The sequence below is a fragment of the Cottoperca gobio genome, chromosome 8 (genome assembly GCF_900634415.1).
Source record: "Cottoperca gobio chromosome 8, fCotGob3.1, whole genome shotgun sequence".
In the NCBI taxonomy this organism is placed as follows: domain Eukaryota; kingdom Metazoa; phylum Chordata; class Actinopteri; order Perciformes; family Bovichtidae; genus Cottoperca; species Cottoperca gobio.
Genome location: NC_041362.1, coordinates 22880866 through 22897823, shown reverse-complemented (window position 1 = coordinate 22897823; position 16958 = coordinate 22880866). Strand labels below are relative to the sequence as shown.

At 46.5% G+C, this 16958-nt stretch overlaps 1 protein-coding gene across 2 annotated transcripts in view; it reads right to left on the bottom strand.

The window, feature by feature from the left end:
• cog1 (component of oligomeric golgi complex 1) overlaps nucleotides 1-16894 on the bottom strand; it is a 23776-nt gene extending 6882 nt beyond the window's left edge. For both annotated transcript variants that reach the window (XM_029437713.1, XM_029437714.1), the window contains exons 1-14: nucleotides 16534-16894; nucleotides 15633-15880; nucleotides 14707-14888; nucleotides 14420-14596; nucleotides 13601-13757; nucleotides 13055-13265; nucleotides 12551-12914; nucleotides 10617-11059; nucleotides 6425-6571; nucleotides 6169-6330; nucleotides 5522-5646; nucleotides 4426-4534; nucleotides 4175-4284; nucleotides 2909-2990 (exon numbers count right to left, since the gene is read on the bottom strand). In XM_029437713.1, coding sequence (XP_029293573.1) covers nucleotides 2909-2990; nucleotides 4175-4284; nucleotides 4426-4534; nucleotides 5522-5646; nucleotides 6169-6330; nucleotides 6425-6571; nucleotides 10617-11059; nucleotides 12551-12914; nucleotides 13055-13265; nucleotides 13601-13757; nucleotides 14420-14596; nucleotides 14707-14888; nucleotides 15633-15880; nucleotides 16534-16839 — 2823 coding nt within the window. In that variant the 5' untranslated portion in view covers nucleotides 16840-16894. The remainder of the gene's footprint in view (nucleotides 1-2908; nucleotides 2991-4174; nucleotides 4285-4425; nucleotides 4535-5521; nucleotides 5647-6168; nucleotides 6331-6424; nucleotides 6572-10616; nucleotides 11060-12550; nucleotides 12915-13054; nucleotides 13266-13600; nucleotides 13758-14419; nucleotides 14597-14706; nucleotides 14889-15632; nucleotides 15881-16533) is intronic.
• Between the last annotated feature and the right edge of the window lie 64 nt (nucleotides 16895-16958).

The following is a 16958-nucleotide window of genomic DNA, read 5'->3' as shown; positions in this document are numbered from 1 at the left end:
TAAGCCCTTTTTGTAAGAATCCATCATTACTTCATGAAAATCATGTCCCAGACATTCCCAAAAAGCCCTATAGAACTCAGTGGGTAGCCCATCAATCCCTGGTGCACGCCCAGAAGCTAGCTGTCCTACGGCCGTGGTTAGCTCCTCAAAGGACAGGTCTTTATCCAGATCTTTCTCTCCCTAGGAGTGAGCTTAGGTAGTCCTTCCAGTAGTTCCAACTGGCACTGCTCCTCACAGGTCTCAGCTCCAAACAGGGTTGTATAGAAATTAACAGCCTGTCTCCTCATCTCACCAGAGTCTGTAGTAATCCTACCATCAGGCATTCTCAGACAGGACATCTGCTTCCCCTTTGCTTTCTGCTTCTCCAGGTTGAAAAAGAAAGAGCTTGGAGTATCCATGTCCTTAATTGATACAAAACGTGCTCTGACGAGGGCTCCTTTCACTCTCTCCCTCATGAAAGAGCTGAGCTCCAGTCTTTTCTTTTGAAGCAAAGTCTCATCATCAGAGCTTGTGTTGGGGCGTAATTCACTTTCAATGTCCCTTATTTCCATTTCCAGGTTTTTAATTGCTTCCCTAGTATTAAGTGTTGTGTAAGATGTATACTGTTGACAGAAAACACGTGTCTGAGCTTTTCCTATTTCCCACCACATACTCAAAGATTCAAACTCACTCTTTTTCTGAGCCCAAATTGACCAAAAAGTTTTAAAATTCTCACAAAAAATTGTGTCCTGAAGCAATTTTGTGTTAAAATGCCAATAATTTTTCACCTTTTCACCAGAAGCAAAACTCAAGCATATAGTAGTTATATGGTGGTCACTGAACCCCACTGGACTAATACAACTACTAATCAGCTGGCCTCTAAGCCCTTCTGATATGTATATCCTGTCCAGTCTAGCTGCACTCACTCTATTATCCAAAATCCTGATCCATGTGTACTGCCTTGCTATTTCATTTTTTAATCTCCATGCATCTACTAATTCTAAATGACTAATTGTACTTTTTAAACTAATTGACGACTGTAAATGTGGCTCCTCACTCATTCTGTCCTGTGTAAAGTCAATCGTGCAGTTCCAATCTCCACCAAAAATGTTGAGGTCCTGATTCTTGCCTAACTCATCTTTCAGTTTGTTGAAAAGACTTAACCTCTCTGTGCCTAGGTTTGGTGCATAAACATTAACTAGACAGAAAATACACCCTTCAACTTCTGCTCTAACTATTACTACCCTTCCCTTTACAAGCTCCTCCTTAGATATAATATTCACATTCAACTTTTCTGAAAAAAGAACTGCAATGCCTCCACTGACATTACTACCATGACTTAGAAAGAAAGGCCCTTTCCAAAACAGGCCCCAGTCTGCTTCATTTTCCTCATCACTGTGAGTTTCCTGCAAAAAAAGTATATCCATTTTCTACTACCTCTGCTATTAATGCCCTCTTATGCCTACTCTTTGTTTCAACTTCATTTTCACTTTGTAGCTCACTTTCATATTCTTCATCATCCATTTCCATTTCACTGTCCAGCTGACTGTTTGATGACGGAGTATTCTCTCCTCCTGTCACTATTTCACTGTCCACTTTTTCACTGTCCAATTGACTAACGGAAAATTGGGCAGTGAATGTACAATCTCTTTTGCTGCAGAATACTTTGGACCAAAAATGAATTGTTTTGACAACGAGTATTCTCTCCTGCTGTCACTACATCACTAAGCAGCCCCTCCCCTTTTGTGCTTGTAGACGCACCCTCGTTATCCACAGGAATAACCGCAGCCTTTACTCTTATTTGTGAGTCTATCGTCTGTGAAGACTGACTCACATCTTCAACCTCATCTGCTGATCCTTGTGTCTCACCATTCTGTTCTATCACTTCCTGCTCATCTGTTGCATTAACATTGCCAGGGGGCGGGGCCGCAGCCTGCGCAGCAGCCCCAGTGTCTGCCTGTCTAGCGGCCGTCTCATCAATTCTCTTTTCTGTGGACACGCGTTGCGCTTGTGTCCAACACGCCCACACTCAAAACATTTCATGCTACCTCCATTTGCATAGACCATGTAATGACTATTTCCATGTTTCACTTTGAATGACACCTCCAACTCTTGTGTAGGAGAGTCAAGGAACATATAAGCCTGTCTACGAAGTGACTGAGCATGTTTTAATTTCTCATCTTTGCACCCTAGGCTTAACACCTTAAGTGGGCTTGCAAGCTTGCCGAAGCGTTTGAGTTCTTGTTCCAACATCTCATTTGGAACAAAAGGTGGCACACCCGAGACTATAACTCTCGTGGAAGGTGCATAAAGTGGGGAAACGTGCAAAAAAACGTCACCTATAAAGACGCCACTCTCGCAAAGCAGGGAAAAGGACAAGTAGAAACCAAAAAAAAGAAACAAATCCCGAGGCTCTCACTCATACAAACACTACTCACACACACCGCTCCCACCGTGCTCCCAGCAGCATGCAGAGAGAGCGAGAGAGAGAGATAGAGAGAGAGAGAGGAGAGAGGAGAGAGAGAGAAGGAGAAGAGAGAGAGACAGTCAGAGACAGAGAATAGCAGTCAGAGAGAGTCGAGGAGAAGAGAGAGAGAGAAGAGAGAGTAGAGTCTCAGAGAGAGTCAGAGAGAGAGAGTCATAGAGAGAGAGGAGTCAGAGAGAGAGAGTCAGAGAGTGAGAGTCAGAGAGAGTGAGAGTGAGAGTGAGAGTGAGTGAGTGAGTGAGTGAGTGAGAGGAACTTGCCTGAGTTTCTCGCACTCAAAACCTCTGGGAAGGCAGAGGGTGTAACAGACAACATTTACCCAGGGTGGAGCAAAACATTGAAGCGGAGATGAAGACATACTGTGGCTGTCAGCATATGAAACAACAACAGTGAATAAAGTCAGACGAGCAGCTTCACACATCAGATCCCAGCTCTGTTACTCACCAGTTGGTGCGGAGCATCAGAGCTCCTGGTGGCCGACTTGGATTTACGCACAGTCGACATGCTGAGAGGCAGCAACCCAAACCTACAGAGGACAGAACAGCCATGGTGGGAATTAGGTTGAAATACTATTAAAAATGCAGATATACTACATAACCTATTCCCCTATAGAGAGGGGACAATAGTTATATAAGTAGTAAGGGCTTTGACAATGATATGGACTGGACTTGATAACTCGGACATGACTGAATGCTACACTGCCTTGCAGTTTGCCTTGTCGTCTAGTATATTATTAGTGAGCTCACACATAAGTCATAACCAGGATGAAGCTAGAGAGGCTGTAGCATCACTCACCAACACTGAACCTTTGCTGCTTTCCTTCCCCATGATCATCACTAGCAATACTTTGTAGGTACTGACCAAAATGTGTACTAAAACCTGGCATTGAATTATTGCTCAGATTCACTCTTCTTTACTTTTTATTCGGACAATTTTGGATGTAAAGAAGAAGTATAACTTCACGGCCCAATGAAAACCATGCATCTCCGAATGTGGTTATTTAGAATTTTTCAGGCAACTGAAGGATCTAGTCTTCGCTCCTGAACGTGGAGTTTGGTGATACATGACTTACAGCTGTGATGGCAACATTTGAGAAGTTAAACTGTTTTTGTTGCCGTTGTTTTTTCTGTAGAAAGAAAACTGTTTATTGTCCAAAATGTATGATATTGAAAAATTCCTTTTGGCCCTCTGCTGATACGTCATGTAACATATTGGGTTACAGTATGATACATTATTATGCACACCTATTTTTATAGAGTCATTAAACTTTAAGTAAAATAATATGAAGTTTACACTCGGTGATGAACAAATTAAATCAAACGTTCCAAAACGTTTCTATGCCTATTTGTGCACCTAGCACACAATCATTTGTATTTATTTATACATTTTTGAGATTTTCCACACATCATGATAACTGAAATTAAACAATATTTCAAAAAATAAATATGTATGAATCACAATAACTTCTGGACACATTTCTATGTCAACCTATTGGAAATAGTGCTGGATAACCAGCTGCCTATAAATAAATTGCCATTTATGATGGTGCTGTATCAGTATAGAGGTTTACTGTATACACCTTCAGGAGGTCTCCTCCCAGATCCTCTGCTGCACATCTTCTCACTGATGGTTTGTTTATGCTAACCATACTGACGTCTGTAAATGAAATGTTGCACCTTTGACTCCCTGTGAGCTACAGTTGTCTCTGACCTGATCTGGCTGCTGGCCAGTGGCAGGATGTTGTACGGCTCCTGCGAGTTCACACTGCTGCTCCGCAAGGCAAACTGCTTCTCTGAGCCCGTCAGCAGCCCCAGCAGCACCTGAGACACACGTCACATGAACCTTTCAACAACGTTTGGAAGCAGAGCAGCACCATTAATTATGTTTGCCGGTACATCTGGCCAATAGTTCTACGTTTATCAAGCTACAACTACACTTTTCCTAGGAGGGGCTGAAAGTACCGAGGTCCTCTGGGACATGCGGTTGAGGTTGGTGTTCAGCAGAGGTGTGAACACGTCCAGGTCAAATGGGTCGATGTAGCCCTCCAGCCAATCACAGACCTCGTGGAATCTGGAAGACACACAACACAATGTTTTCAGCCTTTGTGACGCCGTCAGGACTTTACATTTAAAATGTACAATGTCTCATTTTCTGGCTCTCAATCTAAACAATAATAAATGATGGCGCAATGGCTCATGGGAGTTATTGTCTTCACCACGATTATTTAACATTACATTACAGTACAGGTCATTCAGCAGACGCTCTTATCCAAAGAGACTTACATTGAACTAACTACAGGGACAGTCTCCCTGGAGCAGCTCAGGGTTAAGTACCTTGCTCAGGGGCACAACCTCAGTGTTCATCATTCAGGAGATTTTTACCAGAAATGTATCCACAGGTCTCCTCCTCTCCAAAACACAGAATAAAGCACTTTCATGTTACAAATTAGTGTTTCTCCAGTGGACACACAAATGAAAAGTTGACGGCCTCTTCCTTGGTACATGGCCGCTGCTCTACCAGGTGAACTACCTGGGCCTCCTCTCCAAACTGTATGAACACCATCGTCTACTGTCGCAGTTAAATACTGAAGTCTGACCTTAAAGTTCCATCAATCAAAATTTCAGCTGCAGCCATTTGTGTTTGTATTTGTGCATTTCACACTAAGTAAAATCTGTCAACAAAAACTATACAGATGGTTCTTCCCCATTTCTGTGCAATGTGCAGTTTGTCAACAATGGAATATTACCATACCCCAGACCTACTATGTGTTGTTTACACATACTGTACCAATTTAAAAATATGCAAAACACAAGCACAAAACTAAACCAAACAAATCAAATGAGTCTATAAACTAGATTTACACACAATGACCCTCTTAAACACATGGCCTCAAGATTGAGCAAGATCCACTTTAAAGCTCTAATCATGTCAGTAACATTATGCTTCAGTGGGACACAATCCAAAACCAATTCTGTGGAGCTTTGAAGCACTTCCCTGCTTTGAAAGCCTGCTACTCCACCCTTCTGCATGTGCTGAATATGAGACAAAGGATGTTACCTGGGGTCTTGGTGGGATCGGGAGCTCTTGGCCTCCTCCAGTCTGCTGCCCAGTGTGGTGTTGAGGTAACGAAGGTCAAACAACAGCTGCAAGGCTCTGTTCTGAGTCATGGGGAATGCACCCTCCTGGCGGATGAAAAAACAAACAAAAAAAAAACAGAGAAATTCAGGAAGCTAATTCTATTTTAATTTTACGTTCTTCGGTGTGTGATGACAAACAAATGGGAAAACTGTGATATTTGAGGTTAAACAGAAAATCATAGGCAACATTAAGGATTAATTTATCAGTTTGCAGATCTGAGCAATGTGGATGGAAGGATGGAAGGATCAAACGCACTAACAGCTTCTGACGCGCACGTTGTGAAGTACACCTGTTGTTTTAAAACAGGCACCAAAAGCGCTATAAAAAGGTAACTGACCGCCCTACTCGGAGCTGACTGTGTTTTTTAAGCTAAGGATGTTTTCCTCAGCTGACAATATTTTTTATTTTATTCTTTTATTACAGAATGTAAAAAGTAATCATTCCACTTTAGCTTATAGTTACATCCATGTCCCTGGTGCTTCAAGGATGGACTTATTACTTGTTCACCTTACAATGCAAAACTTCTCTTGTTCTCAACACTGAATGCGTGCGTGCGTGCGTGTTACCGTGCTGAGGGCCTGCTGAGTGAGGCTGTGGTAGTGATGCAGGGCCTGAGCCAGACAGGTCTGCAGCAGCTCCTGCAGGGTGGGCCGGGGCAGAGCGTGGCCCCCCACCCTGTTCACCTCCACACACAGCTGGAACAGCAGTGACTGCACGAACCAAGAGGGCTGCAGAAGACACAAGTTTCACATCAGATCCTTGAATGGAATGAATAATCATTGTGCTTCCCATCTGTGCTCGAGGTCCTGCTGAGCAGCTGACCTGGACTGGAAGACGGATTGTGGATGTGACACTGCTCCCCGACTCTGCTTCCTCTTGGATCTCCAGATCCTCCCAGTTTGTTCCTGTTGTTAGGATGGTACCGGCAGACTCTGCATGCAGCGCTGTGCCAAACTTATCCAGCAGCACCTGTCACAACATCACATACGGTCACTAGGCAGGTCTTCCAGTGGCTTCATCAGAGCTGTTTCACTGAAAATGGCTGCTGATGGAAATGTATTTGTTAAGCAGCATTTGTGTTCTGTTCAACCTAAACTGTGAGCTAACAAGCACATTTGACATTCATTGACAGTCATTTGAGACATTGTTAATATAACTGTGTTGATTAGTGCAGCTGTACATTTTTACTCAATTCCTGAAATCCCACAAAGGTCACATGATGACATCCAAGCTAATGTTGCTCTGTGTCTGCTCAATGTGTAAATAGACAATCCATCCATCCATCGTCTACCGCTTATCCGGGATCGGGTCGCGGGGGCAGCAGCTCCAGTAAGGAACCCCAATCTTCCCTTCTCCGGGCCACATCCTCCAGCTCCGACTGGGGGATCCTGAGGCGTACCCAGGCCAGTGAGGAGATATAATCTCTCCACCGAGTCCTGGGTCTTCCCCGGGGTCTCCTCCCAGCTGGACGTGCCTGGAACACCTCCCTAGGGAGGCGCCCAGGTGGCATCCTTACTAGATGCCCGAACCACCTCAACTGGCTCCTTTCAACGTAAAGGAGCAGCGGCTCTACTCCGAGTCTCTCACGGATGGCTGAGCTTCTCACCCTATCTCTAAGGGAGACGCCAGCCACCCGTCTGAGAAAACCCATTTCGGCCGCTTGTACCCGTGATCTCGTTCTTTCGGTCATGACCCAGCCTTCATGACCATAGGTGAGGGTAGGAACGAAGATCGACCGGTAGATTGAGAGCTTTGCCTTCTGGCTTTCGTCACAACGGTGCGGTAAAGTGACTGTACTACCGCCCCCCGCTGCTCCGATTCTCCGGCCAATCTCTCGCTCCATTGTCCCCTCACTCGCGAACAAGACCCCGAGGTACTTGAACTCCTTCACTTGGGGTAAAGGCTCATTCCCTACCCGGAGTAGGCAATCTACCGGTTTCCTGCTGAGAGCCATGGCCTCAGATTTGGAGGTGCTGATCCTCATCCCAACCGCTGCACACTCGGCTGCGAACCGATCCAGTGACTGTTGAAGGTCACAGACCGATGATGCCATAAGGACCACATCATCTGCAAAGAGCAACGATGAGATCCTCAGGTCACCGAACTGCAACCCCTCTCCTCCATGACTACGCCTCGATATCCAATCCATGAAAATCACGAACAGGATTGGTGATAAAGCGCAGCCCTGGCGGAGGCCAACATTCACGGGAAACGAGTCCGACTTACTGCCGAGTATCCGGACACAACTCTCACTTTGGGCGTACAGGGATTGGATGGCCCTCAAAAGTGACCCCCTCACCCCATACTCCCGCAGCACCTCCCACAGTATCACCCGGGGGACCCGGTCATACGCCTTCTCCAGATCCACAAAACACATGTAGACCGGATGGGCGTACTCCCAGGGCCCCTCCAGGATCCTTGCGAGAGTGAAGAGTTGGTCCGTTGTTCCACGACCAGGACGGAATCCGCATTGTTCCTCTTCAATCAGAGGTTCGACTACCGGCCGAACCCTCCTTTCCAGTACCTTGGAGTAGACTTTACCAGGGAGGCTGAGAAGTGTGATACCCCTGTAGTTGGCACACACTCTCTGGTCCCCCTTTTTAAATAGGGGAACCACCACCCCGGTCTGCCAACCCCTAGGCACTGTCCCAGACTTCCACGCAATGTTGACGATGCGTGTCAACCAAGACAGCCACTCAACACCCAAAGCCTTCAGCATTTCTGGACGGATCTCATCAACCCCTGCGGCTTTGCCACTGTGGAGTTGTTTGACTACCTCAGTGACTTCCATCAGGGAAATTGACGATGATCCCCCATCAGCTTCCAGCTCTGCCTCAACCATAGAGGGCGTGTTAGTCGGATTCAGGAGTTCCTCAAAGTGCTCCTTCCAGCGGCCGATAACCTTCTCAGTTGAAGTCAGCAGGGTCCCACCCTTGCTGTACACAGCTTGGATGGTTCCTCGCTTCCCCCTCCTGAAGTGCCGGATGGTTTTCCAGAAGCACCTTGGTGCCGACCGAAAGTCCTTCTCCATAGCTTCTCCGAACTTCTCCCACACCCGCTGCTTTGCCTCTGCCGCCCTTCTAGTCCTTCGATACCCTGCAACTGTTTCCGGAGTCCTCCCGGATAACATAACCCGGAAGGACTCCTTCTTCAGTCGGACGGCTTCCCTGACCACCGGGGTCCACCACGGTGTTCGAGGGTTACCGCCCCTTGAGGCACCTAAGACCTTGAGACCACAGCTCATCACCGCAGCTTCAGCAATAGAGGTTTTGAACATCGCCCACTCAGGTTCAATGCCCCCAACCTCCACAGGGATGGCTGAAAAGCTCCGCCGGAGGTGTGAGTTAAAGATCCCCAGGACAGGGGCTTCCTCCAGACGTTCCCAGTTCACCCGCACTACCCGTTTGGGTTTACCAGGTCTGTCCAGAGTCTTCCCCCACCCCTTGATCCAACTCACCACCAGATGGTGATCAGTCGACAGCTCCGCCCCTCTCTTCACCCGAGTGTCCAAAACATGCGGCCTCAGATCAGATGATACGATTACGAAATCGATCATTGACCTTTGGCCTAGGGTGCTCTGGTACCACGTGCACTTATGAGCATCCTTATGTTCGAACATGGCGTTTGTTATGGCCATTCCATGGCTAGCACAGAAGTCCAACAACAAACGACCGTTCGGGTTTAGATCAGGGAGGCACTTCCTCCCAATCACGCCTCTCCAGGTGTCTCCATCGTTTCCCACGTGTGCGTTGAAGTCTCCCAGCAAGACTACAGAGTCCCCTACTGGAGCCCCCTGCAGGGCTCCATTCAGGGTCTCCAAGAAGGCCGAATACTCAGAACTGCGGTTTGGGGCATAGGCACAAACAAGAGTTTTCCCCCCCATAACCTGAAGGCGTAGGGAGGCGACCCTCTCGTCCACCGGGATAAACTCCAACGTAGCGGCGGGGGCTAGTGAGTATCCCCACCCCAGCCCGACGCCTCACACCTTGGGCAACTCCGGAGAAGAATAGAGTCCAAGGAGTTCCAGAGCCAAGACTGTGCGTGGAGGTAAGCCCCTCCAGATCCAACTGGTAGCGATCCACCTCCCGCACTAGTTCCGGCTCCTTCCCCCACAGAGAGGTGACGTTCCACGTCCCCAGAGCCAGCCTCTGCTGCAGCCCCAGCGGTTTTTCCCATGAGTGGTAGACCCACAGGATGGATGGATGGGAGGCACCACGTAGCTTCTTCGGGCTGTGCCCGACCGGGCTCCGTGGCAAACCCGGCCACCAGGCGCTCGCTGTCGGGCCCTCCCTCTGGGCCTGGCTCCAGATGGGGGCCCCGGGCTTCCTCCGGGCAGGGTCTCTCCTTTCCTTTCCCTTTCTTTCATGAAGTCGTTTTTGAACCATTCTTAGTCTGGCCCCTCACCTGAGACCAATTTGCCTTGGGAGACCCTACCAGGAGCACTAGGCTCCAGACAACACAGCTCTCAGGTTCATAGGGACATACAAACCTCTCCACCACGATAAGGTGATGGTTCCCAGAGAGGCAACTATAGACAACTACTAACAAATTAGCCAAAAGAGGAGTTGAGTTTGCAGTTTGTTCTGCTGCCCCAAAGCAAACAAAAGAATTAATGAAGCTTTAAAATCTTACAGTAGTTTAGAGGCGAGTGTTTCACGATGTGAGGTTAAGGCCTGATTTTAGTTGTGTACAGGCGTTTGCTCATCACAGCGACAGCTTCTTGGGAGAGTTGATAATGTAACAGGGACCTCCGTAGTAAGAGTAACTGTACATTCATGTGTAAATATGTAAAAAGTCCTGTTAGAAAGGTTAGAAGCAGCACTATTTTGGCCAAGTCTCCATTGCACTAAATGTTGCCTCACAAAACGCTTGTGTGTAGATGAAAGTTTGTACCCTAATACCCGTGTACGAGTGGATCAGCCACCCAGGTACCACACTCAACAACACAAAACAGACTTCATACTACATTCAACAAATACAGTTTCACATATAAACATCTATATTTCTGACTGACTCTGGAGAGTGCGGAGCTCCAGATGCGGTACGCCTCCATGCTGCAAATGAGAAGTTCCTCCTTCAGTCCCGCCCACTTGGCATGGGTGGGACTGACCTCCGCGGCGGCCCTGGCTTTGCCCAGCTTCTTGCCCTGTCTGGGGGTCCCCTTGGCCGTGGTCTCAGACCCCCTCTGTTTTCCCAGGATGCAATGCTTTAGGTTGGGGCAGAGTTCACCCATGGACTGGCACAGCCTGGCCATGAAAAGCACTGAGCTGAGGCAGGCGGGGCTGGGGTCAGGCGAGGCTGAGGTCAGTTCAGAGCGGATGGAGGACAAGATGTGTCGGACACAGGCCACGCAGCTTCCACGCAAAGCCTCCTCCACCGCTGGAGAGTCCGTGAAGCGGTTAAAAGAGGATACTGACGAGCTCTCTGTGGGACCAGAGGAAGGGACGGAGCCAGACCCTGCAGAACACAGCGTGGAAGATGAACATTTATTAATAATAATAATAATAATAATAATAATAATAATAATAATAATATAATAATACATTTTATTTATAAGCGCACTTTTCATTTGTGTAAACAAAACTCAAAGTGCTACAGAGTAAAAACAATGAGCAGAATATACATTTAAAAACATTTGGTAGACAGACAAGACAACACTTGCTTAAAGTCTAGCAAAATGCTCTGTAAAGAGGGGTTTTAGGCATGTTTTAGAAGCATCCACAGTCTGTGGTGTCCTCAGATGTTCAGGGAGAGCATTCCACAGTCTGGGAGCGGCGGAGCAGAAAGGCGCGATCTCCCATGGTTTTGAGCTTGGTCCTGGGGGGAAGGAGGAGGTTTGCCTTTACAGAACGGAGGTTTCTTGTGGAGGTTTGTGGGGTGAGCAGTTCTCTGAGGTAGGATGGAACATCAGACTGGACCTAGAAGGGCTTCGGTTTTAGTGCTGTTTAATACTATTTAGGATGTGAGAACACTGTACAGTACTGCATACTAAAGGTCTACAGCCATGCTAGAAGCTTTATGAGGCCGCACATGCACGCACGCACGCATATATAGTATAATATAATATAGGATTGAAATTATATTAATATTTATCTTTTGTAATATTTTTTTGTCTTTTAAAATAAATAAAGAATACACCAACACTGAACAACAGCATCCCATGCATCCTTTTTTTGCATGTATCCTGGTGAAGGAGGACTTTTAGTTTGGAGTCCGATGCTCCGCGCTCTTTAGACTTTCCTTTGGCCATTCTTGACTTAATTAATGCACACAGCCTTTTTATGGGGATTGTTGGGCCGTGAACCTGCTAAATAGGGTCAACTGGTGCACACCTTTAATATACGAAGACAATGGGAGTCATCATTATAAGGACACAGGTACCAACAATCCTGCATTTTAAGAACACGCCATGTACCAGACCTTCCTCAGGTCCTTTCTCAAGATCAAATTTAAGAAACATACTTTAGGTCACTTAGGTGGGTGTTGACCTTTGGTGAGTCCCACCTTTAACATGCTGATGTTTAGCAGGTATAATGTTTAACATTACCATCATTAATACCTAACTAACACTATCACAAACTACAGCTGAGGCTGATTAGTTCTGCAAGTATTTGGTCATAAAACACGTATTGATATGTATACGTATATGATCAGGATTTTATATAGAAAGTAGAACTCATCATTCATTCATTAGGATCAGTCATTAGGAAGCATTGTTTGATGTTCATGAATGCGTGTACAAAGTTCTGTGCCAATCCATCGAGTACACGTCAAAATACTTCACTGGACAGGTGAAGCTTGTGACCAGCTAATGATGCTGAAACAAAAAGCCAGTTAAGATCAACAACATAAAAGTCAGATCGAGGACTTCTCACTCAAAAGCACTATGAATGTGTGGGCAAAATGTCATGCTCATTGACAGGGCCTATGTTGCCAGACTGCTGTTACCTGTGTCTTGAGAGGGAAGGTAGTACTGCAGGTCATCCAGCCGAGCCTTTAGCTTAGCATCCAGGGAGGAGCAGAAGTTTTGAACGCAAGGCGTCAGGGCCTGAGTCTTCATGGCCAGGTTACTTCTCTGGTGCTGCTGGCCCCGCTGGCTCACGCTGACCCACCCTGCATCACTCAGCAGGTCCCCTGCAGCTTCCGACCACAGGAAGGACGCCACATCTACCTCGTACTGGGCCCCGTGGCCGGAGCCAGTGTTGGTACCTGAAGAAGTGTGGATGGTCTGGGCCTCAAGATCCCTCACAGCTGAGTTGAGGAGCTGGACGGAGCTCATTGAGATGGCTTCACTTTCTTCTTTGGTGATGGTCTTAGGTAATGGAAGGAAGGAATCATGGGAACATGATTGAACACAACATGAAATTTCAAGCCGTCACAAATATATACAGGGTCTATGGATAGATCCAGTTAGAGGCTGAAAACCAATTGTGAAGCTATGAGAGCACTAACCTGCAGGCGCTGAAGGAAGAGTTGCTGCAGGAAGTCATCCCAGACAGCCAGAGGGCGCTCCAGCAGCCGCTGACACACAGAGCTCCAGTGCTGACTGATGGAGTCGGTCGACAGGAGGTCCCACACAGCGTCTCTAATGGCTGCCAATCCCTTCAAGCTCTTCACATAGACCAAAAGGCTGCCTACGCCCCGACAGATGTCCTCCTTACAGCTGAGAGCAGAGGAAAGATACTGAAGCATTGATAAGATAAACAGAAAATCAAATCAATAATAGTTTTGATTAAAGGCTTAAGTTATTTTTCCAAATCCAAAAGCATGGAAAACACCCTGAGACTTTTGTTACTATCATAAAGTAAATATATTGTAAAGAATCATTCATTCCAATTGCATCTACTTTGCCATTTCTTCAACTTCTGTTGAGTCCAGTCTCAGTGCTTGTGTATTCTAATAACTAGACATTTATGTCGAACTTTGAAAACACCTAAGACAAAAGGAAACAGAACACATGTGAAAAAGGTGATCAGTGTCCTGATTGTAGGAGCTTACGTATCGATCCACTGCTGCAGGGTGTCCCGGAGCTGCTCTTTCTGGATGGGCTGAGCCAGGGTGCGAAGGGCGGGCTGGAAGTCAGTGATGGAGGGAGGCAGGTATTTGAACCAGCTGCCTGTACTCGTCTCTTCCTGCAACACCCTCCTGTCTTTAGCTGAGGATAGACATTCATATTCAAATTCTCTTTATCTATGTATATACATGATTCAGAATATATCCAACTGTTAACGGCTTAATGCTTTTAAGATATAATGTATTAAAACCCTTTGAATCCAATCAAAAACACGCACACAATACAGAATGAGTAGAGTCTTTCCCCAGATAAATAAATATCCATACATCTGCTTAGAAATCATACAACAAATGCAGGAACTGCTTGCAGATAATGTAACATGACTTCTCATGGTATAGATTCAGAAAGTGGTAGAGAAATATTAGCGAAAAAGTCCTCAGATGCAGCCCACAATTTAGTCCGTCACAACATTACACTTTCTGGTTCCATCTCGCAATGTCCCTCCAACATGGTTCCTACAGGACAGAACACTGAAACTCTCCTTTGTCCATGCAAATAAGTCCTGTGTGTTTTAATTCCCATGAACAAGAAAAATAAACTAGAAACTGCCAAATAATGACATTTCCGACTAGCCTACCTTATTCTGAAAATAACAATATATGCATGTGCATGTACATGTAGTGCCTTTGCTGAAAGCCTGTAAATAAAGGGAGTGCAAACCAAACTGAAATAGCCTAGGGTTTATGTTTTTAATAGCTCTCCAAGGAAATCACTACAAGTATCCTGACATCCCAGCTGTTTACCTGCATATGTGGTGGAGGTGACATTCTCCAGGATAGAGAAGAGCATGCCACAGCTCAGGGCTCCCTCCCCCGGCCTGGGGCTTCCCTCTGGGGGCAGGTAAAAGACAGCGTAGGCCTGGAACAGAGTGGTGACCAGCAGCTCCACCAGGCTGCACACCTGAGCCTTGATCCCTGCACCTGGAACAAATATATGCAATACTTCATGCTTTCTGTGTAAAAAATGTGTTTTCGCACACTCTGATATTCAAACGGATACATGTTGGCAGGTAATACAAATGGTAGAATACCGTGCTGCGGTTGGTTGAGCAGCTGATGGATAGAGGCCTTCCGGGCCAGCAAGAAGTCAGCCAGGGCCTGGCATGGCGAGCTGTCCTCCAGCAGCATGGTGGACACCAGGGCCTCAGCGATGGCCTGGTCCGACACTGCACGGCCCCACAGCAGAGACCTGCTGTCCAGGAGAATGGTGGACCTGCAGGAGGAAGGACTCGTTACCAACCAATGACTGACTTGGCGTTCACTAAGTGACTCTAGTTGAGTCTGCTGCATGTGGATCCATCACAATCATCATCAGTTGTGAGGCCTCACATTTTCTATTAGAATCACGAGCCCCAAAGCAGTCATTTTATATAAATATAAAAAATAAATAAATATACACACACATATAAACACACACACGAGAGAGAGAGAGAGAGAGAGAGAGAGAGAGAGAGGAGAGAGAGAGAGAGAGAGAGAGAGAATTTCGCTGAGAGGTACAAATAGCTACAGTAGCTCTCCCAACTGGAGGAACACTAAATGTGGAAAAAGAGCCCCGTTGACGGAGGAGACGAAGAAGGTGAAGAGGGAGAGGGATCACAAGAAATGTGTAGTACGCTTGATCAATAACAAAACCTGCCTACTTATTGATACTACTGGCTGTTTTTACTGGCTGTTTTACTTCATCATAGCACTGAGATCAGGGTTTCAGTGCAGGCACCACACCTTACTATAGCATTCAGGGGACTTTACCTATGCTAATAATAAACAATTGGCCACACGCCTCCAATTTATGATCATTCATCCTGGATGAGGCACATTTGGATGAGAGCATTTAGTGCATCTGAATTTGAATCCTCTCATTATTTCTCTTAACAGAAAATAAAGAGAAAATTAAGTGAATGTTGCTGCATGAGGCCCACTGTGTCTTCCCAAAGACAAGTAATAAAACATCCAGTACCTGACGTGTCCGGTGGTGGCTACCTGACGGACCAGAATGGGGAAGCGGGCCAGAACGGGGCTGTAATGGCCCCCTGTAGCGGCCTCCAGCTGCAGCTGACTGTGCAGGTGGCAACACAGCAGGTAGAGCTGGGTGGCCTGGAGGTACTGAGACGCCTCCATGGCGCTCCAGATGCGCTCTGGGATCTCCAGGAGGAGTTTGATCTGGGAGGCCATGGTGTAGAACTTCTCCTGCCACTGCCTCTGGTTCTACAACAGGATGACACAGACACACTGCAGGTTTACACCTAGTAGACTTTAGATAACTTGTGTATTGTATTTAATTAGAGGGACATGCAATCATATAAGGATAATAAGTACCAAACAGAATGTAGTGTTGTACAGTAATATTGTGATGTATGAGACATGTATGAATTTCAGCTCATATATGCAATAGTGAAGAACCATATATAAAGCTGATAGTAGTTTACCTTAGTGCATTCCATTAACGCCTCTTTAGATATGTCCCCAATTTTCATTACAATATCATAATGTAATGTTCCCATGTGTGTCAGCAATATTACACACCGATCAGAAATTGTATGATCAACAGTGTCTTCAGGTAAATTCGGTATACAAGTGATCCACCAGCAGCACTTCGTTTGAATTAAGTTTTGCATTTGTTATCTGGCTTGGGCTGCTAGCTGCTGTGTTTTGGCTGTAAAGAGGTGTGGACAGGTCTATAAATTCGGTTTTATCGACATAAATGCTCTATGCAGCATCTTTGCATGCCAAATTGATGAGCGCTGTTATTGGAGTCGCTTTAACTGGTGTTATAATTGGGGGGTATGTATGCATATAGCTCATAGAATAATTAATCGCAACATTTTTAGATTAAGTTCAGTGTTCCTAAAATGTCTCACCTCCTGTCTGCAGCTGCTCACACTGGCTTTGCCTTGTTTCAGCTTGTGACAGTACTGGTGCATGTCCTGGATGGACTGGACGACGCTCTCCGAGCACTGCCTCATCTCTCCGATGGTGTCGGCGGCATCGATCAGGTCCCGGTAGCGCTCCCCCACCATCTGCCTCAGCTCCTCCTTCTTTTGCTCGATCTCCCCGCGGACTTTGCGTTCGATCCGGCGGATCTCCGCAGTGTTGTAACGCTCGAAGAGAACCGCCGGGTCCTTGATCTCCGAGACCCGGAGAGACAGTGCGGGATCTTCGGCCATCGCACCTCCACAACTTCAGCTATTCTAGGAACTCTAACCCGGAAGAAGTACACTTCCTGCCTCCACGTAAACAAAACTGTGACGAAGACTGAGAATGATGTGCTTATTGGACACCAAAG